At 40.4% G+C, this 25,730-nt stretch overlaps 1 protein-coding gene across 1 annotated transcript; it reads right to left on the reverse strand.

Annotated features, from left to right (window-relative positions):
* Positions 1-1,980: 1,980 nt before the first annotated feature.
* FEM1C (fem-1 homolog C) lies at positions 1,981-23,285 on the reverse strand. Its single transcript, XM_069001178.1, has 3 exons — positions 23,182-23,285; positions 21,906-22,633; positions 1,981-8,421 (listed from the first exon to the last, which is right to left on the reverse strand). Exons 2-3 carry the CDS (start codon positions 22,447-22,449, stop codon positions 7,112-7,114), a joined length of 1,854 nt encoding a protein of 617 aa, XP_068857279.1. The 5' UTR covers positions 22,450-22,633; positions 23,182-23,285; the 3' UTR covers positions 1,981-7,111.
* Positions 23,286-25,730: the final 2,445 nt, after the last annotated feature.

The raw sequence follows: 25,730 nt of genomic DNA on the forward strand, positions 1-25,730 counted from the left end.
TTTGTTTGTTGTTTTTTGGTTGTTTGGGTGCTGTTTTTTGGGTTTTTGTTGGGCTTTCTTTTTGGGATTTTTTGCTTGTTTCTTTTGGTTTCCAACTCCCCGAAGTTTCCACTTCACGCACTACAGGAAAACAAAGCGTGATAAAGCAGGAGATGCGCTTCCCTTAGCCAGAAAACAAGAAAGAGCACAGCTATCTTAGGAGGACCCCATCTTACAAGCTAGCCAACACATGCAAAAAGAAAGAAAAGGAAAAAAAAGCAAGTTCAGTATTTTTAAACTATGGGATGGAAACAAAAAATCATCCAAGTCTGGCTCATTCACTGAACATTTTGCCTCACATGTCAGTTAGGATAATGCTGTGTGTGAATGGAACAAAAGACATCCAGGCACCTAAAATATTAGAATAGCACAATACAAGCTACAGAATCTGAAAACAATCAACTGTTTACTGTAAAAAATCCCTCCCATTGTAAAAAGGAAAGAATTGGCAATTTAAATTGCAGGTTCAGCAGCAAAAAGCATTTAGTGAATCAGTGGATCCTGGGGGTTTTTTGGTAGCATACCATCAAAAGAGAGGAAAAGGGAAAACCGAACCATTCTGTCAGCTTACTCGACTGGATTATTCTGGTTTTTGCTCATTCTTACAGCTTGGGGGTTCTTTTGGTTGGTTGGTTTAGCCTAACCACATGAAGGCTGAGAGAGGACAACTCTCTCTGAAGGACAGACAAGTGCTGGAACTATAAGAAGTTAATACATATAAACCCATGAAAACGTGTATTTCAAATGGGAATTAGGTTTCTAGTTACTGATAGACGGGAGTTCCAAATAACCTTCTAAGGAGAAATTTTTGTAAAGAACTTATGACTTGATAATCTTCAGGAGGTATGATAGAACCACTCCTTTGAACTTCAGAGAGGAATCTGGATCATGTCTCACAATCGTGTCTCATGATCTGATGGGAGACATGGTTGCCATTTTCGTAGTTTACATTGCCTCACACTCACTGGCTTCTGACAGGCACTTACATGAATCCAAAAGCAATTCTTTTTTTCCCCTTTGTGCATAAAACTGTTGTCCTTAACTTCTGAGTATAGCCTCTTCTCAATTCTTCTGAATGCCGGAGATCAACTGCAAGGTAAGACTTCGGTGTGAGGGAGAAGGGCCTTCTACTGTTCACTGTGGATGGCATTTAGCCCTCTGGATATTATGTGTGAAACAAACAAAAAGTCTTGCCTTTGACAGACTGACACACCTCACACCTGGTCTCTTTTACCCTAATCCTGCACTGCTTTGTATGATGAGTTTTGGTCTTCAACTGACAGCCAGCATTTGCTACTGCCAAGAATCATTTTTGCACGGTTGCACAGCTTAGGTTAACAGCAGACATCTTCCATCGGCTGCAACTGCAGAGGGATGAATAACGATGTAAATGATCCTTTCCAGTTTTTCCCTTTCCTAATTATGAGAATCTACATTTGATTCACTAAAGCCATCTGTGTGACAACTATCTTACTGTGAAAGCTCTGGAGCAGTTTTCTTCATCCAGAACCTCATCTTTTTTGATCCTGTTGTTACTGATCAGGCCTAATCTAAAGTTCCAGCTCTCTGAAATGTACACTTCCTTATAGGCTGGACTGTGACTACTGTGCGTAACTACAAAGGTATTTTGAAATTACAATGGCAATGTTACTCAAATTCTTCAATTCTCTACCTGCCTCTAATAAGGATCTTCTGCTTCTCTCACCCTTGAGTTACTCTATTTCTGTATTTTTCAAATTGTTCATGCAATACAGAAGATCCTTCAAAAGCTTGAAGAAGAAACTAATTCGTCCAACTCTCTTGAAAGCTGTCTGCTGCTTACATCTTACAAGGCATTGCTATCTACTTTCAGGTTACGAACTGAAAGTAATGTTTCCACCCAGTTAATAGTATGACTAATTACTTTTTCTAGGAAGTTGGAAAATAATTTCTCCTGCATCATCCAGTTTAAGCCTTTTCTTTATTATTACCCACCACCAAAATTTAAAGGCTTTGCCAGACCACCATTTCACAGAAAGAAAGAGCATGAAACACACAACCTTTTGCTTAAGGTACAATTCTTAATGACATGAAGGTCAAAGCTGCAGCATTCACATTTAGCTACTCAACAAGAAAAGTAGTTTACCAACCAGTACTGCAGTACCCTAGAGAAAACAGATATATACACTCGGACAGGTGTTCTCCAAAACATATTTTTAATGTAATGTGCATTTGGAGCCTAAAGAGAGTAAGAGCAGAGAAATATGCTTGTTATTCCTTTTTTTACATTACTGTTAAAGCTAAATTACTTCACGTAAAAAAGAAACTGCAATATTTCCATACACGGAGCTAGTAGCCCTGCATAGGAAGTCTTTGCGATAGAATGGAACACAAGTACAATGTTAGTTAAAACCAAACCAACAACAGCTTTTTGCTCTGCCCTCAGTGAAGGCTCAGAAGTTACTTTTACACTCAAAGCCAAGAAATAGGAGCAGTCTAGTATGTCTCTCATCAGAATTACCAAAATTACTTTGAAGTGTTAAACACCAGTTGGCTTCATTGTAGTCACAGAAGGTAAAATTAGTGTTTAGTCTACTTTTTCATGCTTCTCAACTTTTTAGAGTATAACAGTCATTCCACTCTATATTTCAAAGCATGAGGAAGCTGTTTAAAGAACAGCCATATCCTGCCACTGTCACCTTGCAGCTGATACAAAACTGAAGAGAGGCACGCTTTTCCTCAAAAGGTTTTTATCTAATTACAAATCCTCCTTTAAGGATTTTGCTATAGCACTGCATTCCTTTCTTTAAAGTAGTGTTTGTAAAAATGGAAAGAGGTTAATTTTAACCAGCTGCAAAACAGTTGTTAAAAGACAGCTCTTTGTGGACTTAGGAAACACACAAAACTACTTCTTTTCCACTTGTGAAGTATATATGGAAAATTAACCACAATGTTGCCTTGCATTTCAGAAAGTGTCTTTAACACTTAATAAACAGAACAGAGACACTGCAGACAGCTGGAATCTTGTTACCAGCCTAAGTGATACAAAAATAGGAATATAATTTTAGATTTTTTAAAATGAGAATATTTTTCATCTTCCTCGTTGAAGGACTTCAGTTGAAACCCACAACGATTAGAAGAAAAGCTGCTTTACGCATTTATCCCTTTCCCCAAAAAATGTAACTGGGAGGTCTCAACAAGCAAGGAGCTATCAGTTGCTTTGTCTCTAGGGAGCCATACCTGTAAGTTGTTTAATCAATTTAAAATCTGTTTCATCCCTGCAGGGCATATAATTATTTCTGCAGTGTTCTTAGCATTTTTCTGTGTCAGTAGCTCATAAGCAGTATGTTTCATCAGAAAAATAGGCCAAATAGGAAGAAAAGAGAACAATGGTAAAAGAATGAGTTAAAAATATTACAAAATTAAAATTAAGATAAACAAAACAGAGTAGTGTAAACACACCTGTCTAAATGCAAAGTGGCCATATATGTGTGAACTCATCTGCCAGGACACCTAAGTCCAAGTTATCTGGCAAGATAAGTATTCTCTTCAGCAGAGCTTCATCACCATGAAAAATTACATTCAGCATGAAGGTGATAAATCCTTCGGACTGATGCACATCAGTAGATATTTAGACAGAAATTCGTGCAATAAATCAGCATGTGCTAATAGACTGGTTTGTTTCTAATGAGCAGCTAACACAGTAAGCCTTTCTTGTAGCAATATTCACTAGATTTACATAAAACTAATAGTGATATATGCCTTCACTTTTGGGAATGCTTTCCATTTAAAAAATTGCTAAAAATTAACAATTTTTACATTATATTTCTGGACTAATGATCATAAATCATAGAATGATTTTGGTTGGAAGGGACCTTAAAGATCATCTAGTTCCAACCTCTGCCATAGGCAGGGACACTTTCCACCAGACCAGGTTGCTGAGAGCCCCATTCAGCCTGGGCTTGAACACTTCCAGGGACAGGGCATCCACAGCTCCTCTGGACAACCTGCACCAGTGGCTCACCACCTTCACAGTAAAGAATTTCTGCCTAACATCTAAACTAAATCTAACCCTTTTCAGTTAAAAGCCATTCCCCTTTGTCCTTTCACCCCACGACCTTGTAAAAAGTCCCTCTTCAGCTCTTTGGTAACCCCCTTTAGGTACTGGAAGGTCCTATAAGGTCTCCCTTTAGCCTTCTCTTCCTCAGGCTGAACAACCAACTTATAACAGCCAACTATTTAAACAGGGCAATTGTCAGTTAGAAAGACAGAAATTTAAATTAAAACCACTGAAAAGCAGAACAGATTCCAAAGTAAAAAACTCTAAAATCCCCTTTCTCTGTGACCTATACAAAAATAACTATTTTTATGACTTGATGTATAATGTATTTCTAGCATGGTATGATTTGTTGATTATCCCCATTTACAGAGTAGCAGAAAAGCATTAAAATATATAAATTCAAAAGCCAAACTACATGTCCTCACAAATGAAAAGCTGAGTGGCATGCATGTTAAGCATTACAAATCACAGCAATTCAGTCAACTGAGTAGAATTTAGTCTTGTGTGATGCAAGAGAAACCTGCACCCTGGCCTGTATCAGCAGCAATATTGCCAGCAGGATCAGGGCAGTGATTGTCCCCCTGTACTGGGCACCAGTGAAGCCATGCCTTGAGTGCTGTGTTCAGTTTTGGGTCCTTCACTATAAGAAAGTATCAAGGTGCTGGAGCATGTCCGGAGAAGGGCAGTGGAGCTGGGGAAGGGTTGGGAGCACAAGTCTGATGAGGAGCAGCTGAGGGAGCTGGGGTTGTTCAGCCTGGAAGAAAGGAGGTTCAATGGAGAACTCCACAACTACCTGAAAGGAGGTTGTGGCAAGGTGGGGGTTGGTCTCTTCTCCTCAGTAACAAGTGATACAACAAGGAGAAATGACCTCAAGTTGAAATAGAGGAGATACAGATTGAATATTAGGAAAAACTTTTTCATGGAGAGGGTGGTTAAAAATGGAACAGGCTGCCCAGGGAAGCAGTTGAATCACCCCGGCTGGAGGTATTTGAAAGACATGTAGATGTGGCACTTAAGGACATGGTTTAGTGCTGGACTTGGCAGTGCTGGGTTAAGGGTTGGACTCAGTGATCTTAAGGATCTTTTCCAACCTAAGTGATTCTATGATTCTTGTAATTTTATACAACATAGACACAGCAAGGGACAAACTGGTGAAAATTGTTTCAAAACAGCAAGTCTGATAGTGACAACACACAAACAGCACTGCATTCAGCGTATCTTTGCTTAAAAACATCCCCATAATTTTTGCAAGAATGCTAAGCTAGTAGGCACCTGTACACTGCTGTACACTGGCAGGAATGCCAAAACAGACCAAAAACAAGGAAGGGCTATTCTTATGTGCTCCCAAGACATGTTCTTCCTCAAGTTCAATCACAAATGACACAAATGTTCTGACATCAACTTAAAAATTAAAGTATTAAAAAGACCCTCCTAAACCTAATTAATTTGGATTCTAAATATCTTTTATCTCTGACAAAGGCATAAAACAAGTTGCTGGATTTCTGGATCAAGAACCCCATAGATACACTTACCGCCCACCATAGAGTCAAAAATACCCAATATGCTAGATGACTAAATTTGCAAGTAAACTGTATCCTATCCAACAGAAATTAATTTCACTTTAAGACATTTGTAGGGCTAATGTGCCATAATAAATCCTACTATTAAGCAACAGTAAAGTGCTGAATTATATTAATTACCTGAATCGCACTCACATTTATGATCTTCATTTATAGACTTCTTATCAAGTCAAAAGAGCCCTTTCTGTTGTAAAAGCTAAGCTGTTGTGCAAATATTATAAAAAATAGGTACTTTAATTAGGAGCTATATACACAACAGAACTTCTGCTTTTGTTAAGTATAACTCACATAGTAGAGATGAAAAATCCATGCAAGTATTTATAAAGATACTTAAAATGAAGAAAAAAGGACACTGCTATAGAACTTTCAATACCCTGGCAGACAGCCACTTACTATACTAGATGATGTCTAGATCTGGACTGATAAACACCATGCCATCAACATGCTTTTGTTTTCTTTTGTAGCTAAAGTTGATTTGCAGATTTTAAAGCAGAGCATATATTTGATCTATTTCTCATTAAAAGTTTATCATTAAGGTTTGAGGTTAAACTTTGAGCAAACTTCACATCTAGTCACACAACCGGCACAAGCAAGACGTTAGTGCAGAGGGGAAGGTGTCAGTTGTACATAATGAGGACTCTTCCCCCAGCTGCATGATGCAATAGAACAATTTTCAGATTTAAAGTTCAAGTGGACTACAATCAGAAAAAGCAAGATTTTCTTCTCTCAAATTTAGGACAAATTTCCAGAGGATCAAAATGAAAGCAACCTCAGTTACAGCAGTCAAAAAAGTCAAACCCAAGTTTGGAGAGCTGATAAATAACTCCAAAATTCATCATGCTATGAAGACAGCATTCTCAAGAGAGCTCCAAACAAACTGCAAAACAAGATTGGCATTTAAGTTGAAATTGGCCAAGTGCTGCATAGAAATATGCTCACACACAACAGTCATGTTTAAGCCAGTGCATAGAGAAGGTAAAAGCACTTATGGTAGTTGCAAATGTTAACAAGTCCATACAACTTGCACAGTTTAGCAATGAGTCCATAGAAAAAGAAGAGAGTAAGAGTAGAAACGCTCAAGCAAAACCAAAAAAAGATGACCTTCCAACCGTATAAAATCCACGTAACAGTTATAGTAAAAAGACATCAGTGGAAAATACTCAATTCAGTCCCGAACACCCAACAGGCAAATAAGACCAGAAAAGACAAGCCTTTGGCAGACAATTTTAAAAGTCTAAATATGGCATTACATTTCTAAATAATCCACAAAATATATTATATAGCATATTCATATTAAATACTGGGTAACCAGCTCTGCAGATCTGATGCTAACAACACTAGCCAACGAGAGCAAAATGGAGCAAGCTAAGGGAACGCTGGTGTATCACAACAGTGCTCAAGGAAAATATCACCATGTCGTGCTTCAGGAACAGTACTCTGGGACGCCACACTATCATCTATGGAGCAAAACAAAGTTCTCCAGTTTTTCAGGGATATGCCCTGCATAGGATATGTTATGATTCACTATTACACGAGCAGCAAGACACTGCAAAGTGGTATGATTTATGGGCTGGATTAAATTCTTTGCTATTTCCTTCTCATCCAGCAAATCACTAGCTGTTTGTTTACATGAGTTTGTGGCATCGAAATGTGAACCTGACTTGATAAGAAGATTCATGATGTCCGGATGGTTGTTCAGTGCAGCAATGTGTAATGGACTGTTGTTATCGGAGTCTCTGACATTTACATCAGCACCACATTCCACCAGGATAGCAGTAACCTGGAGAGAGGGGAATTTACAAACTGGGTAGCGACCAACACATGTAGTATTATTGTCAACAGCGAGGTGAAGTGGACTGAAGTTATTCTTTCCTCTAGGCTGAAGCTTAAGAAACTTGTAAATAGTTTGTTTCTTAAAATGTTCCTGTTCTGAGCTGCAAGGTACTTTCTCCAACAAGCAAATTAAATGCAAAATGATGGAGAGGGCTTTGTTCAGCTGTACTGGATCAGGAAGACATTGGGTTTGTTTCATGGCCCGTTCTATTTCAAGAACACTTTTGCACAGTATACCCATCAGATCATCAAAAGTGACAGTAGTACCTAGGAGGCCTTTTGCCCTATCCTGAAGCATGAAGGAGAAAAGTTCAGCAAATGATAGCAAACTGCTGGCTGTCATAGGGCTCAGTGGGTCAAGATTGCTCTGCTGCATGTCCAAAGCATACTTCCATAAGTTGATGCAACGCTTGAAGTTTCCAGAGTCTGCATACACAGCACCTCTGTATCTAATATAGTAGGATGTGTCTGGGTGAGAAGGGCCAAGAATACGTTCTCTAATTAATAATGCTTGCATTCTCATTTCATCTGGGTCTGCAATAAGATTTTCTAGCTCTTCCGAGCTGTTGACCTCTCTAGCATAATCATAAGCCATAATTAGTGTTTGTGGCACAGGTTTGCTGAGGATATTAGTCCTATCACTGTATCTCATCTCCATAGCTCTCTTCCAGTATTTCAAAGCGCCAAGTAGATCTCTCTTTTTGTCCACAAATGTTGCTCCTAGAAGTTCCAGGGCATTTATGCGCTCAGCCTTACTAGTCTGTACATGCTGGGTCAGAAAGTCCACTATATTTGTGTGGCCTGTCACACTGGCCGACAGAAGGGGAGTCATTCCATAACCATCCTTTTCCATTTTAGCACAATACTTGAGAAGCATCTTCATGATCTCCAAACTTCCAGATTCTGCACAATCATGTAAAGCTGTATTTCCTGCAAGAGAACAAATACAATTACACAAATCAAATTATAGTCAAAATCTCACCATGCTAATAGCTACAAAAAGTTTAAAAATCAAATACTAATAGATTCAAAATGGCTTTTGTTTCCTCATTTATGTAATATGAAAGCAAGGCTGCCAGGCAGTTATAAAAATCAAAATGTTTCATATTATTGCCTGAAAAAATTAAACAGATTTAAAAAAAACCCCAAACCAGAACTAAAATGGAATTTTTCACTACATAAAAGCACAGGAGCAGGCAATTCCATTGCATCAAAAGTCAAGCAAATGGGACAGGAGATCAGTTTGGTTGGGCAGAGAACTCCTCACAGAGCTCAAGAGGAAAAAGAAATTTTATGTTTTCTGGCAACAAGGACAGGCTTTGCAGGAATTTGACAAGAGTTGTGACTCATATATGCAGGGGCCAAGATGCAAAAGGCCAAAGCTCAATTAGAGTTGAAGCTGACCAGTATTGTGTCAGACAATAAGAAGGGTTTTTAAAGTACACTAGCAGCAAGAGAAGGTCTACAGAAAATACTAGATTGATACTTGTTGAAGATGGTAATCTGACTATTAAGGGTGAAGAAGTGTGGAGACATTCAATACTTTCTTTTGCCTTAGTATTTAATAACACAGATAAACTGTCTTCTGCCCAGTCCCCTGACTTCAGGAATGACTCTCCATTCGTTTAGACACTTCTCAGGGACTAGCTGCAGCAGCTAACTATTCACAAGTCCACAGGACCTGATGGTATTTATGCCAGTGTACTGAAAAAGCTGATGGATGATATGGCAGTACCCCTCTGCATCAGCTACCAAATATCTGGGGAGTCTGGGGAGGTCCCCACTGACTAGAAGCTAACCAACGTTATGGCATTATATAATAAGGGCAAGAGGGATGACACAGGAACTCACAGACCTGTTAGTCTCACCTCAACACGTGGAAAAATTACAAAGATTATACTGAATGCTACTGTGAAGCATTTAAATGGTGCACAATGCAATCACTGGGCACCATCAACTTGGGTTCACAAAGGATAAGTTCTGTTTTAACTAGTTGGATATCCTTCTAGAATAAGGTCACCCATGCAGATGAAGGGAAGACAATGGATGTACGATTTTTGCCTTTTAGTGAGTTTTGCCTTTTTTTGCCTTTTATACTGTCCCTCACAATATCCTTCTGGACAAGCTGTCCAACTGTGGGATGAGTAGGGTCATGGTGCACTGGGTGCAGAACTGTCTGAAGGACAGAGCTCAAAGGATTGCAGTGAATGGGGCTACAGGTGGCTGGAGACTGGTCACCAGAGGTGTTCCTCAGGGCTCAAGTCTAGGGCCAGTGCTGTTCAATGTATTTGTCAATGACCTGGATGCAGGAGTTGACTGCACTGTTAGAGAGCTTGCTGATCATTCCAAACTGGGAGGTGCCATTGACTCTCTCATGGGACAAAAGGCATTCCAGAAGGGCACGAAATCTAGGAACAAACACTGGACCTTGTCCCTGGCAGTGATCAGCAGCTGGCACAAATACAAATCAGGAGAGGAGTGGCTGGAGAGCAGCCCTGCAGAAGAGGACCTGGGGGTGCTGGTTGGCACCAGGCTCAGTGTGAGTCACCAGCATGCCAGGGCAAACCCCATCCAGAGGTGTATCAAACTCAGCACAGCCAGCCAGCCCATGGAGGTGATTATCCTCCTGTTCTCCACTTTGACACCACCGCCCTTGGAATGCTGTGAGCAGTTCTGGGCCCCACAATTTAAGAAGGATGTGAAAGTCTTTGGATGCACCCAAAAGAAAGTAACGAAGCTGGTGACAGGGCTAGAAGGAATGTCCTGTGAGGAGCTGCTTGACTTGACCTTGGATCTGTCAAGTTTGAAGAAATGGATGCTGAAGGGTCATCTTGTTGCTCTCTACAGCTTCCTGAGGTGAAGTGGAGGGGCAGGTGCCCCGGTATCCAGTGACAGGATACGTGGGAATGGCTCAAAACTGTGCTAGGAGACATTCAGACTTGACATGAGGAAACTTTCCTTTGCTCAGAGGTGTTCAAACACTGAAGAGGCTTCCTCCAGAGGTGTTTGATTCCCCAAGCCTGCCAGTGTTTCAGATGCCTTTGGTCAATGTCCTTACTAATTTGATTCAGTTTTTAGTTAGCTGAAAGTTGGTCAAGCAGTTGGACTAGATGATCAGTGTTCATATTCCAGTCCCTTCCAACTGGAGTAATCTATTCCATAAGGGATTTTGTATCTGCTTTTAAGTATGAAACAGAAACTTAAGCTGGCTATCTCCACATTACTTCACTTTTTCCACTTCCATTGTTAAATTTCCCTTCCTCTCAGTCTCCAGCAATTATTAAAAAATAGTGGGATCTGTATGAAAATTAAAGCTGGGCTAACCCAATATTTGCTTTGTTTTCACCTACCCCATAGTTCTTCCTCTCTTCACCTGCCACATCTTTTGATTGTCATGTTTTGAAGCAATGACTTTACACAATGGAAACCACAATCCATCACAACAGACCCTTTATCTCAGCTGGGACCTTTGAGACTGCTGGTATATTCTAGAGGAGCAGGATATTTTCTCAAGGGAATGTATACACCCAGACAAACTATTCTTAATACATTCTTAGGCCTTTATGCTTAACTCCCACTTTAACTCCTATGCTCTTTTTGTTAGGATTCCCAAAGACAAGAAGAAAAAAAATGCCCTCAACACACAACATGCAAACATCTATGTTACAAGCAACTTATGATTTACATGCAGATTATTTTTCATTAACATGACATTGCACAGTCTTTTATATTTAATGGCATTCAGGTTCCAATACCATGTGGGAAAATTTCTAGTAAGTACTAGTGCCACCTGTTTGAAAATACTCACAGAAAATCAGAAAGCAAGTATTGGACACCACAGCTATATATCTAACTATTAGGCTGCAACTAGATGAAGGTTTTACTTAATTTCAAATATGTGCACTTCACTGGAGGAGAAGGAAAAAATGGAGACAAACTCTCCAGGCCCCCTCCTAACATAACAAAGTCTCTTATGTGGTTGACTGCTTTTAAAACCACATGATTTGCATCTACCTTTTTCTTTATATTATGTGATACATATTACAGACTCAGGCATAGAAGCTTCTCAGCCTCACAAAAAAATAATTAACAGAAAGTTCATGTTAATATCTACCTCCCAACCTGATCAAGATATCCTATATTGTTAGCCCTGCAAACTCAGTTAACGGCTCGTCAAATCATCAGGTTCTGTTACACTGCTAGCAAGTTTCCTCATTCACAAAGGACACCTCCTTTTCTAATGGTTCTCTGCCCATTCCTAGTAATAAGATTGGCTTTTAAAAATTAAGAGTTTCAGGAAACTTCCTTATTTCTACTTTTAGTAGGCTTTTGTTTTAAATGCTGACAAAACAGAGGTACATGGTGCACCTTGCTGTTGTATTTCTAGTCTCCAAGCAAACTACAGAAGGTTAGGAAAGAAAGCACCAGAAATCTTCTGGTCATGTGAGGGATAACATATTTGTACAGTCTATGGATCTAAACAGCTCCTATTTATCTTCATACACTTTCATTTTTTTTCCAGGCTCTGATACCTAGAATGCATACGTCACTCTTTGTACTAAAGTATTTAATTAACGAAATTCTAGTCAAAAGCATGCCTGAGCTCTGTTTTAAAAGCCTAACAGTGTATAGAAATAAATTAAAACTAAAGGTGAAGTCTTTCTACTAATACATTCTTTCTGCCAAAAATGTTTGTTTACACCGGCTTAAATATGTCAAATTCCAAACCAAATGTGAAATTCATACATATTTAAGTTTATAAAAAACAGTATTTCATACTTAGTAAATACACTTCAGAAATAGTAAATATGTCCCATTTACAAATCAATTACAAGAATTTCATGTAGGTCTGCACAAATAATTTTGAAATCTTGTAGCTTTTACCTATGTGACTTCATAGCACACATCTCCTTTCTAACAAGGCACAGTAAGAGTAAATAAAGTTGAAGGAAAAAAAAATAGGAAAGCAAAATTCAGAAGTATCTGGTCAAACAATAATTACTCTCCTCTAATATCCTCTTTCACCAGGAGATCCAGACACCTTAGGTCCACAATGTAGACCTCTATTCTGTGTTTTATATTAGCAGATTATCTCATAGCAGCTTGTTTTTATCTTCTGTTGTCAAGCCACCGAGACAGAAAATGTTTGTCTAATGCTTTGCAAGTTTTCATATGCAGAAGAAGAACGTAGAGACTCAAAGATTGTTTAGATGAGTATTTGCTAATGGGCACTGGGCATTTTGCTGTGGTTTCATCCCTAGGATCCAAAACATCCACTCCTCACTCCTTCTCTCCTTATCTTTCAGTTCTCAAAACTTCACATGTAAATTGATCTCCTTCTTCTTCCTCAAACTGTTTTGTGAACTATCTGAATAAGAACTCACAGCACATTTTAAAGCCTCTTTGTTGCTCTCAATTCCAGCAACTAGAAAAATACCAGTAACAGAGTAAGAACAGAGTTATCCAGAACAGAGTCACAGTCCAGGCCCAGCAGATGTCAAAATTTAGCTGATACACTAATCAAATTCATACAAAAGACGAATAAAAAGTTATTTTCAAAAGCTTCTGACTCAGGTTTTTGCAATCACAGCAGAGTTATGAACATATTTTGTCCGCTGAACCATATTTTAAGTGCAAAATTAAAACATTTTAGGAAAAAAAATAGAAAATATTAGATTGCTTCATTTATTGACAGAGAACTTAACTTGCAAAATATTCTTTTCCTGAAACATTTCTGAATAGTGGCCAGTGATTTTACAAGCATTTACTAACAAGTCAGCTGAGGAAGACATCCCAACAGAAATTAGCTCCTGAAACTACCTGTTAGATCAAGATTCATAAAGCTAAATCTAGTTCATACAAAGGGAAGTGATTTTCCACCTTTCTAATACCTCAGGCAATTTTTAACATTAATAGCATTAAGTCAGTTATAGGTCTGGCCACACTACAATCACTACAGAGACCAACAAAATTTTCTATTGCAGGAGCAGAGATTTAAGCGAATTTAGGTGGATTGAAAGTTGGTGAATTTGGCCTACATAGCTTACCAACTATAATTCCCTCTGTCTTTATGTGGTAACACAGACTAGAAAATTGTCAATACGCCTACTAAAAAAGGACAAGATCTTAACATTCCTAAGAGAGGCCAATGTCAAATGCAGATCAATACACAAACTTACCAACACACATATACACTTTAATGCTTCTTGCTATGCTGCCAAAAGTCTAATTAAAATGAAACTACAGCAGTCAATCCAGAACTAAAGAATAGCTGGTCCCTCAGACATCTTCAATTCTGCACTTAGTGATAAAGGCAAAACCAGATGCACATGGGTGTTGGCTGAGCCAGCAGTTAACACAGCTGTTTCAGGGTGTACTCAACTCCATACACCATCCTTCACAGCAGAGCTCTGCAACTGGCAGCTGTTTCTACCTTCAAGTCAGTATTTTTAAGATATTTAAAAAAATGTTAACATAAAAGCATATTAAAGACAAATAAGCCAAAAGGTATCAGTAACAACAAAGTTCTTGCTAGTGTTTCACAACTAATAATACATGTTTTGACATCCGAAACAGCGCCAGCTATTCATGCTACATATGCAGATCCACCACCATGTAATGCTGCTTTTGACACTCTTGTATCAATCGCTAGGCATACACGCTATGGCTGAAACAAATCCACACAAAATAAGCTTGGCCATTGTCCAAGTAAACGCAATCCAGCAGTCTGTATGTCATTAATTTACAATGCAGCTATGCAGAATATGTGGAAATATGCTTAAGATTCCAAGGAATTTCACTGCTCTTTCCAACTGGATGCTCTAAACCTAAAACAATTTAGTCTTTATATTGATATTACAATTACCAATTTCAATTTAAACAGCTGCTACTGACAGCCTATCATTTTTCAGTTATTTATACTGCAGTAGCCCTTAGAATTAAAATAACCACAGTTTATATCATGCCAGGTATAAAAAAATAATACAAGGCCATCACCACTAATTTTTAGTGGCTGCACCTCACTGAAGTTTGACTGGATGGTACAGGTACAGCAGTGGGAAGAATACACTGTAAGAAACACAAGTTTCCATAGAAAAGTGCCTAGGGTAGACAGATAGTTGAGAGCTGCCAACTTAAAAAAAACCCAAACATAAACCCGAATCTTAAGAAATAACACTGTCAGCCATCTACACCTAGCAAGCACCAAGTGTTAAATTTGAGGAAGAATTTGATAGAAAACACGGCAGTGGCCTTAATGTGTAAATCAAAGGCTTGGCCACATACTGACCAGGAATTGAACAGTTCAAATAAATACAGCAAATCAACCACTATTCTGTGAATTAACTCGTCCATTTCAAAACACTACATTGTCTATAGTGTCACTATAGTCACTGTATTGTCTATAGTGATAAATAGTGGCTGAACACAATTCAGCAGCTAATTCCATTTTTGTAACATTATCTATTCAGTAAAAAACTAAAGACCAACATTATATCTATTGCTGTATTAAGAAGAAAAAAGGCTAAAACTAAGTAAAAGTAATTTGAAAGTCATTTTCTTTGATAAGCAATTTTCCAAGCAGCACATATGATAGTGTTGGTCAAATTAAAGTATTTTTTTAAAGGTGGGAATGATTATTTCAAAGTAGGTTTCATTTAATTTTTTAAATCCATTTTTAATTGCAAAATGACCAGCAGGAATTTAATCATGTATCAAAGATAGCTAGTGTTACCATAACATGAAAGGCTCCTCCTTGCACAGATAAAAAACTGGACTGCAGATGTTCTGGTAGTCCCAATACTTCACTGCTAAAAATTGAGTGTCACTATGTAGCATTGCTAATACTGCTTACAAACTGCTTCTATCTGTATAAACTTTACTACTCACATTACCTAATAACTTCCTCTTAGTATAAATAGCAAAAAGAAACAATAACCCAAACTCCAGTCTTCCAAATCTTGCAGACACAAAGTCAGGAAAAAGGTATGGCTAGTTGGCACCACATCTTCACACTTTACTCTTTTGTTAACAGCACTCCTTTAAAAGTAGTTATGAGCATTACAGAAACACTTCACGTATCACAGAATTAGTTTTCTAGCTACCCAGTGTTTCCAAAAGCTTACTGGAGTGGGGGTGGGTATTCAAATTCATAAGGAGGACAGGCCTTTCTATGTCAGAAGCAAATAATTCCCAAAATAGACTGATAGCTTGTGACAAGGGAATGAAAGAAAACGAATCCATGACACAGAAAGTGATTTGACTTGATTTGCAACCAATTAAGTGCATCCACTTCTGTATTCATGTAAAATGCTTTATCAATCTGATTTTATACCCAAGATCAGTAAACATAAAAGAAAAAAAAGTATTTCAGTTAAATGACTGACCAATGTGCAAAATTAACCACATGTATGTATTTTTGCAGCCTTACAGATGAATCGATCACTTTCATGAAGTAAAATTTTTCATGTAACATTCATTACTTTTTCTATCACAGCACTTGAAATAATTCAGTCTTCCAAGAGTCTTTACTCATTTAAAAGTATTGCCTGATAGATACAAACATGGACAGTACACAAGAAAACTGTTACACATCCTTATGCATAGTATGCCTAGTGAATAAAAACTAAATGTCTTTCTTTCAAGAAACTAAAAAATGCAAATAACTGCTAATCTCAACAATTTATTTTAATCTAATTTCCATATGCTGTAAGAGAATAACTGCTGTCTTGCTCACTGAAGTACTTCATGAGAACTTGTATTACCAAGATTATCAATTATTAAATAAATAACAAAATGCTGTTAATTATTTAATTTCAACAAAAACTTCTTCGTTAGAATTAAACTTAAACTGTATCTTCATCTTCCTTATTTAACTTACAGACATTCCTTCTGATGTTCAGTTTCCACACATGGTCACACAAAATATCTACAAGTTTCAGTGCCCTGTACCATGTAATACCTACCAAAAAAAGGAAGAAAAGCAACCCCCCCCCGAAAAGATAACAGCACACTTTTAGAGCAAGTGTTTATTCACAGGGAGAATAAAAAAAAAAATATATATATATAAAGCAACAACAGCAAGTAAAACAAACAAGCAGAAATAAAACCCAAGGACCTTTGTTGTGTGGTTTTTTTATCCCCTCTCTGCCCCGTCAATGATTCTATGAACCTTGTCAAGCAGACAAGACAAACACCCTCAGAAGAGAATAAACCTGTCAAGACTCCTTAATGTTTACAGCAAGAGAAAATTAATTATTTTTAACACATACTAAGCCGCACTTATCATAAAGGAAAGAGCATGACTCTATAATCCCCCTATTTCTGGGTCTGCCAAAAAAAAGATTTTTTCCCTTACCAGGAGGTTTGAATATTACACCTTCCAGTACCCCTTAAAAACAGCAATACTGAAATAGCACTAGTCCTTGATACAGTACCCACAGAGACAGAGGTTTGTATCCTTCTATACTTCCCAAAATGAGGAAGCAAAGTCAACAAACCTTGTTTACCTTATTGTTTTACAAAACTATCAAATAATGTACCAGTGGAATTTAAGAATCACAGTATTCTTTTTTTTCTTTTAATGCAATCAGACACTCCTTTGTGTATCTCCAGAGACACCTAAGAGAATGCCTAATCCAGCATTTCTTACAAGATTTTATAGTACTCGGGAGGAGAAAAACCAGTCTTTAGGCCAGCTGATGAGTCTGTTAACTACAGAAGGGAGGCAGAGTTGGTGAAAACCACTAACAAAACCCCAAAAAACACTTTGAAGAGACCACGTACCAAGCCACCAAGCAATGGAAAGACTTACCAGCCATGTTCAGGTAAAATACCTGCCTTTCAAGCAGGTATTTTGAAAAAAAGTTGCTATTTCCTTGCATTCAGCCCATCCTGGTTACCAGCACATACATACTTTATCTATAATTTAACTAAGTAATTGCTGCAATAATGGATATTTTTTCCCTTCCCTTCTGCAAATCTGGCAGAGGAGAATCAAATATAACATAAACTATTAAAATATGCACAGCAAATTTTCAAAATACAAGACTTTAATTGTCCTGTCTGTAATTAAAACGGATGTATAAGATTTCTTCACAATCAGTCTGCACAAAAAATAGTTTTATTGGGGAATTTACATGAAATATTGTATTTTAAATATAAAACCAAAGAAACATAGCCCCAAAGAGCCCATATCTGTAATCTGAAATCCCTAAGATGACTGACACTTGTATTAAGAGAGTAAGCATTTCCCTGCCTACACATTGCCAAATGAAGACTGCACAGAAACACATCAGCAAAACCCTGTATTTGAGAATTCAGTGGTCTATTCTGAAGGTAATAGTAAGGGAGCACCACTGTAACAACAAATCACTGGCAGGCTTCATAATGCAGCAGAACAGGAAACTGCATGCAGCCAACACAGAACGTGTTCCTCACCTGGCACAGAGACAAAGCTGCGCTTCTCCTGAGGTTTAGTATAGGATTCTACCTCCTGAAAAAACTGCGTTTCTGCTACTCAAACATTATCCACACTATTCCTACTTCTAGGAACAGCATAAAACCTTGCCATCTGAGAGATCATAAACCACAAGTGAAACTCACTGAGCTTTAACTTGCAGCTTCTTAAGCGAGGAGTTGTTCTGCTGGTTTCAGCTGGGGGAGAGCTAATTTTCTTCACAGTGGCTGGCATGGGGCTGTGTTCTGGATTTGTGCTGAACACAGGGTTGATAACACAGCAGTGTTTTTGTTATTGCTGAGCAGGGCTTACACAGAGCCAAGGCCTTTTCTGCTGTTTGTACTTCCACACTGGTGAGGGAGTTGGGAGTGCATGGAAGGCTGGGAGGAGGCACAGCTGGGACGGGTGACCCCAACTGACCAAAGGGACATTACAGACCACGTGACATAAAGCTGTGGGGAAGAAAGAGAAAGGAGGGAACATTTGGAGTCATGGCGTTTGTCTTCCCAAGCAAGTGTTACACGCGATGGGGCCCTGCTCTCATGAAGATGGCTGAACACCTGCCTGCCATGGGAAGCAGTGAATTAATTCCTTGTTTTGCTTTGCTTGTGTGCATGGATTTTGTTTTCCCTATTAAACTGTCTATATCTCAATCCATGAGTTTTCTGGTTTTCACACTTCCCATTCTCTCCCTGGTCTCACCGGTGGGGGAGTGACCGAGCAGCTGCCTGGGGCTTGGCTGCTGGCTGGCATTAAACCATGACAGTAGAACACTGGAGAAAGCTATGCATCAGAGACAGTGGTAAATTAATTCACTATGTGAAGTATTGCTTTGACTGCTTCCTATCTACTGATATCTTTGCTGTTTTCCACAACTACAAAATAATAAAACCCGCCCACCCTCCTTACCCCAGCTATCAGTTTGTCCCCGTTGCTTACACTGTTCACGTAAACTAGAACGTTTTTTTTAAATCCTTTGCTTACAGTTCTGTGGCCTATCTCCTACACAGAAGTTCAAGGAAACTGTGAAAGTCCAGATCTGCAAAACAGTAGGAACAAATACAAACAAGTGCTCATACTTTAAATTCAGAACCACTGGCCATCTTTCACAGTTGAGGACTTATCTACCCCAAATATCTTATAGCCTCCTTCTTCAGCACCATCTACCACGCGACACTGCCAGACCTGCACTTTACCTCATTGGCCTCAGTGTAGCATCTTACCTGACACACTCTGAAGTCTTTATGAACATCTTAATTTCCTGGCTGTACTTCCATACTTTTGGAACCGTTTTTCAAAAACCTCTGCATTCTGAATTTCCATAGTCCAAAACACAGTTGTGGGATTCTGCATTTTAGAAGCAGGATTTCACTGCATGTTTTCACCTACTCTTTTATACATTTAGATGCATGTATGTTCACATACCTGTTTTTTCATATCAAAGTATTCAGATTTTTCCCTGGAACTGTCAACACTTTGAAACATTTTCATATCTATACTTTCCTGAGGTTTAAAATGTGTACTAAGTTCTATTTTGCATTATCAAAATCCAGTGGAAAACCACAAGAAATAGTTCAAGTAATTTTGCCCCCCACCCTCACACAGGCTCTAAGAATAATATCTGAAAAGGATCTATAGTAGTCTCCCCACAACAGCAACTCTACTGAAGCTACATAGCTCTGCTCTTATAAGGAGCATTGCAATTTTAAATGCAACAATTTTTTTTTTATATCTTTCACAGAACAATAGGCTTCTCTATACATGGCCCAGGAAGGGGCCTGTCTAAAAAGAACTCACATACAAGAGCAGCAACAACTTTTACTACTCAGGAGCAGAACACTCAGGTGCTCTGTTATCTTCCTGCTACAAGCACAGGACACACTGTCAGCTATTTAGTACATAGCAAGGAGGAGTACAAACAAAGTAATACACAAGACCCTTTGAGGGGGAGGGTGACAATGTAGAATTATTCCTGTTGGATTAATTTTAAAATTAATAGCATTTTCGCAAAACAAAGTTGAGGAAGTTACCTGCTCAATCTCAGTCACTGTTACAATACTTATGGCTACCTATTTTCCTCAGTTCTTCTGCCTTTCCACAGATGACTTTCACTTTCAGGGTTTATAGTACTTTCTTGCTTGCTTTACCGCACCACTGCTTATTCAGTAACTTCAGAGATCAGACTTCTTTAAGATGCCAAAAAGTATGCTCCTGTCCTACCAGAGGGGATTTCCACACATTACCAATAGATGGCTATTACGTACACACATCCATTTGTACACATGACAGCTTGAAGTATAAAATGAGTTTTAATGAGCTGAACCATATCCAATCCAACTTCTTTAATTAAGGATCATTTATCTACCTTAAGAACCTTTGCTCATGTACCTAGATGCAAGCCACACAGAAACTAAAGGAAGTAGAGAAAGAAATTAAGATAATAATTGACAGCACTGAGAAAATCCTGAGTCATTTAAACAAAGACAAATAATGCTAATGCGCTAATAAAGTGAATAAAAAGGACTAGTAAGGTAAAGCCTACTCCACCAACACAAAATGAGGGAGAAAAAGAGCTGCAGCTACATCTTTTTCCCTATTAAATCAAATATTTAACAGCACTGCTTGGTTCACACCTATCATATAAAGGGATAGGTTTAAAACTAAACCCAAGTTTTTAGCTGCTTACACACTTTATATTTAGCTTGCTATTCCAAGAATGTTATGTAGAAAAATGACATTTTTATCCTACCACAAGTCCATGATGATTCATAAGCAACCTCAAACCCTTACAAAGGAAGATTTATTTTGCTCTGCCCACCTCTATGACAAATCTGTAGTTTAGCTTTCTTTACGCTAAACCCACATATCTGCATGATTTTCTGAAAAAAGGCATATTTAACCAAGCAGCTTTTCTAAAGATTACTCTCACATTTGATATTTACCAGTATCATATAATAATCTAGACACAAAGGGTATTCTAACACAAATAACTGGAAGGTACAGTATACAGTTACAAATGTAATTTGCCAGAAAAAGGCAGCAGAAGTATTATGCTACAAAAAGGACTGTTAGCAGATTAGTTTTTATATATATAGATATATATTAAAAAAACCCAAAACCTGCTGAAACATAATCCTGGCTCAGTGAGCTAAAAATTAACTCTAACTTGCAGTAACTGATGTGCTTTCCAGGCTAGTATTACAACCAAATACAAGTTAATTATGTAATAAAAAATTTATATGTCCAAGTAATTATGATCACAGAAAAAAAAAGCCAAAAATCTTCATTTTGAGTGGCAACACAGGAGCAATTGTAAATAGGGGCAAACAGGTGTCCTTTGAGATCTGTGAGCCACTGGAAGTCCTTCTGTTGAGATCACAGTCACCTGCATCTTCACTTATTTAATCCTAATATGTATTTTTGTTTACTAACACTGAAAAAGGTACAAAATTACTCAATAATTTGGAGGGAGTGGGTGAAGGGCAAAGTGGTTATTTATTTTCCAATGCAGAAAGTAATTTTTCTCCTTTATGTGCATTTCCTTACACCAGCCTTCCTGGCACAGGTCAGTTTTATGTACAACATATTTGATTTGTTAAGAAATAGTACAAAAACCAAGAACACATGCTCACATATTCGAGTATGTTGCTAGACCAACCTACTAGACAGAGTAGTTCTCAGCAAGTTTATTAGCTTTTAACACATGCATAAATGCAACACTTCATATGACTAAGTCTTTCAAGAATTAAGAATTTAAGATTAAAAATGTATCAATTTTAAACCAAATTTTATAACCCATGTTAACAAAAGAGTACATTAAAAAGTAAAAACATAGCTTTGAACACTTTATCTCTTATGCTTTATGAGAGCAGAATAATATTTTATATCAAACTCATGAAGAAGTAAATTAGTAACTTTACCCCTATTTACCACAACGAAAGTGAAAAAACTAACTTACCTTTAACACTTTTTCTGTTCACATCAGCTCCTTTTTCAAGTAAATACTGAGCAATTTCTTTGTGGCCTTTGTAGCATGAGATCATCAAGCACGTATGCCCGTGACGGTTTGATACTTCCAGATCTGCTTTGTGCTCCACAAGGTATTTGACTATTTCCAGGTGACCATCAAAACAGGCAGCTCTAAGCGGCGTTGAATTTGTCAGCGTTGTGTTGTTGACAGATGCACCATGATCCAGCAGACACTGAACAACCTTCAAGTGGCCAGCGGCCGACGCTGCCCACAACGGCGGAGCCCCCTCGATGGTCTCACCATCAAAATTCACCGAGCCACCAACTTCTATCGAGGCAGAGCAATGGTCCAACAGGTATTCCACCATGTCGAGGTGACCATAGCGGGCTGCCATCAGAAGTGGTGTGGCACCATTGGTTTTTTCTGACATCAGTTGGGCCACCTCTTCCCTTGTTTTGCTTGCCAGTAGCTTGGAAAGGAGTCGCAGCTTGCCATCACGAGCTGCGTTGAAGACTGCTGTCTTTAGATCCATTTAGTCTGTACCTCTCTGCTTCCTGGCAGATACACACCTGATTTTTTCAGTCAAGAGCTTACTGGAAGTGCTCAGCCCAAATAGAATGTCCCCAGCTTCTTCTCAGATCAGTTTCATCCAGATAGGACAACATGGAGACTCTGAACAGGGTCCTGACGAAGGGCAGGCTATGCTTATCACAAATCTGCAAAAGGAGAATTCTCGATGTTTTCACCTCCTACTTCGCAAACAAGTAACCGCACTGTATTTTCCCACAGCTACACCCAAACAACTCGCTGTTGTGGCGCGCCGGTGTCCAGCTGCATTCCTTGGGACTCTCCCGGGCTGCGCGGCGGCCCCTGAGGAAAGCTACGGGAAGGAGGGGGCTGATCCTACCAGCGCGTTATCCATACCAGACACAGAACGAAGGATCGTTCTCTCTCGTTCCTCTGTGAGCTGCACCCCCGAGTCGTGTCGGGGCGTATCCCAAGTACAGAGCGCCCGGTTCCCGCCAGAAGACCCGCGGACATGCACCCCCAAGGGAGCCGGGCAAGGAAGGTGACGGCCACACTCTGGCCAAGCTCCGAGCGGCGGAGAGAGCCAGACCCCGAGCCCTCCGCTCGCCTCACGACCGGACCCGGGCGCCCAGAGCCCGCCGGCCCCATCCCCCTCCCTCCTTTCCCTCACGGCACCCAACCCCCGCGGCCGCCGTACTCGGAGCCGGCCGAAAAGGCCCGCCAGGCCGCGGGTTACCTTCCCAGGGCGCTCCGGGCCGTCTCCCGCCGCCTCCGCCGCCCTCAGACGGACGCGCCTGGCGCCGCTGCCCGCGCTCCGTCCGGCGCCTCCATGACAGCCGAGCCCCGCCGCCCAGCGCCAGCCCTCTGCAGGGGGCGGTGCCGCCCCGCCGCGGCCAATCAGAGCCACGCCCGGCGCGGCCGGGGGCGGGACTACGCCGCCGCTCGAGGGCGCCGGGCGGGCGCAGTCGGCCGCTAGGGGGCGGCGGGGAGCAGCAGCGCGGGGAGGCCCGGGGGGGCCGGAGGGCGCCGGGATCGCACAGCGGGGCTTTGGACACGGACTGCTTGGACACGGACTGCATGGACACGGACTGCTTGGACACGGACTGCTTGGACACGCACCGCATGGACGCGCACCGTATGGACACACACCGTATGGACACGCACCGTATGGACACGCACCGTATGGACACGCACCGTATGGACACGCACTGCTTGGACACGGACTGCATGGACACGCACCGTATGGACACGCACCGCATGGACACGCACCGCATGGACACGCACCGCATGGACACGGACTGCTTGGACACGGACTGCTTGGACACGCGCCGCATGGACACGCGCTGCTTGGACACGCGCTGCTTGGTCACGCACCGCATGGACACGCACTGCATGGACACGCACTGATTGGATACGCACCGCATGGACACGGACTGCTTGGACACGGACTGCTTGGACACGCACTGCTTGGATACGCACTGCATGGACACGCGCTGCTTGGACACGCACCACATGGACACGCGCTGCTTGGACACGCACCGCATGGACACGCACTTCATGGACCCTGTACGGACATATCTTTGCTTTATACCGGCACTGCTGGGTCCCGTTCTGTGCTCCGCAGCACGAGGGAGGCAAGGAGCTACGGGAGAGGGTCGGCGGAGGCCACAAAGATGAGCTGGGGTCAGGAGCATCTCTCTTACAAGGAGAGACTGCGGGAGCTGGGCCTGTTCAGTCTGGAGAAGACTGAGAGGGAATCTCATCAATGCACGCAAATATCTCAAAGGCGGGTGCCAAGAGGATGGTGCCAGACTCTTTCCAGTAGTGCCCAGTAATACTATGAGGAGTATGGCCATAAAGTAAAACACATGAAATTCCAACTCTGCCTGAGGAAGAACTTTACACTGAGGGTGGCAGAGCACTGGAACAGCCTGCCCAGGGAGGTCTCCCTCTCTGGAGTCATTCAAAACCCACCTGGATGCATTCCTGTGTAATCTGCTGGAGATGACCCTGCTTTGGCAGGGGGATTGGACTGGATGATCTCCAGAGGTCCATCCCTAACCATTTTATGATTCTGTGATTCTGTACATATATGCTTCATTAACTAAAAAAATTGGGTTAGAAGTCCAAATTTTGCAGCTCAGAGGATGTTCTGGCCCCGGACAATGTTTCTGTTTGGTGCAGAATTTGCTTTTCTTGATTGAGATTGCACATGGCTTGCTACAGGCTCAGGATGTGGCATTTACTTCGTTCCTATGACAATAGAAAGGGAAAAAAATCTAAAAGGGAAAAAAATCCTAAAAGCTGCACCTGAGCAAGGGAATGTAAATTCTATCACAAACAAGGATGTTACCTGCAAGCCTCAGAAAGGAGCCGCATCCAGAAACAAGCTCAGAGAACGCCCATAAGCATTAATGGGCAGTAATTTGGATATCAATTTGAAATGCAATCTAGTAGCTTCCTCACTCCAAAAAAAAAAAGGGGGGAAAAAAAAAAAGAGAGAGTTCTATTTGCAATTTTATGTACAAAAGCAATGTATCAGAGACTGGGTGGCCCTTTGTCCCTTTGTACCCAGTACTGGCAAGATGGTGCATAAGCTGCTGATTGTTTTGTCTGCCAGACTCAGAAGAAGAACGATCATAAGAAACTAATGGGAATTTAGAGTAAAACCATTAAAAATTTTAGGGAAGTGGTGGTATTAATTTATGGAGAGGGATTAAAAGATGTAACTGTGTGAAAAAGCTAAATTAAAAGAAAATGGGGGAAAGAAGAAAACTTTTTCAAGAAATGTGAGTGCAATGGAGAATTTGTTTGAAGAGATTTACCAGGTGTAGTCAACAGCAACTGGAAGGAAAATGAACAGATGAAAAGGCATGCTTAGCATCAAAAATAATATCCTGGTAGGGAGGCTCTGTCAAGCCAGAAAAATAATTTGAAAGTTGTTGGAGCTAATTGTTAGTCATGGTGAGCTGTGCAAATCATAGCATGTACAGCATGTATAGCTATAAATAAGGTACTCTAGGGAACAGTTCTGTGCTGGAGGGAACACGGAGATGATGACCTGACTGATCTTCCCCTCGTCAGTCACTGGAGTTTTCAGGGCAGGCAGTAAGCAGTGCAGTCAGCACTCACGGGCTTGCAAACTGCAGGGCAGTGGGCTCACTAATGCTTCTGTGGGTGTCAAACACAGCCTGTCCTCACTCCCTCCCAGCTCTGAATTAGGCCAAGGTCCTGGGACAGGGTCCGGGGGAGGAATATTGGTCAACTAGGCCAGAGGGGAATAGG

The sequence above is a fragment of the Aphelocoma coerulescens genome (genome assembly GCF_041296385.1).
Source record: "Aphelocoma coerulescens isolate FSJ_1873_10779 chromosome Z unlocalized genomic scaffold, UR_Acoe_1.0 ChrZ, whole genome shotgun sequence".
Classification (NCBI taxonomy): Eukaryota; Metazoa; Chordata; class Aves; order Passeriformes; family Corvidae; genus Aphelocoma; species Aphelocoma coerulescens.

Coding starts and splice junctions, on each gene's coding strand:
- FEM1C (XM_069001178.1), bottom strand. CDS start 22,449: ATGGATCTAAAGACAGCAGTCTTCAACGCAGCTCGTGATGGCAAGCTG. Junction 8,422..21,905: donor GAACAGAAAAAGTGTTAAAG/GTAAGTTAGTTT, acceptor GTTCTCTTGCAG/GAAATACAGCTTTACATGAT.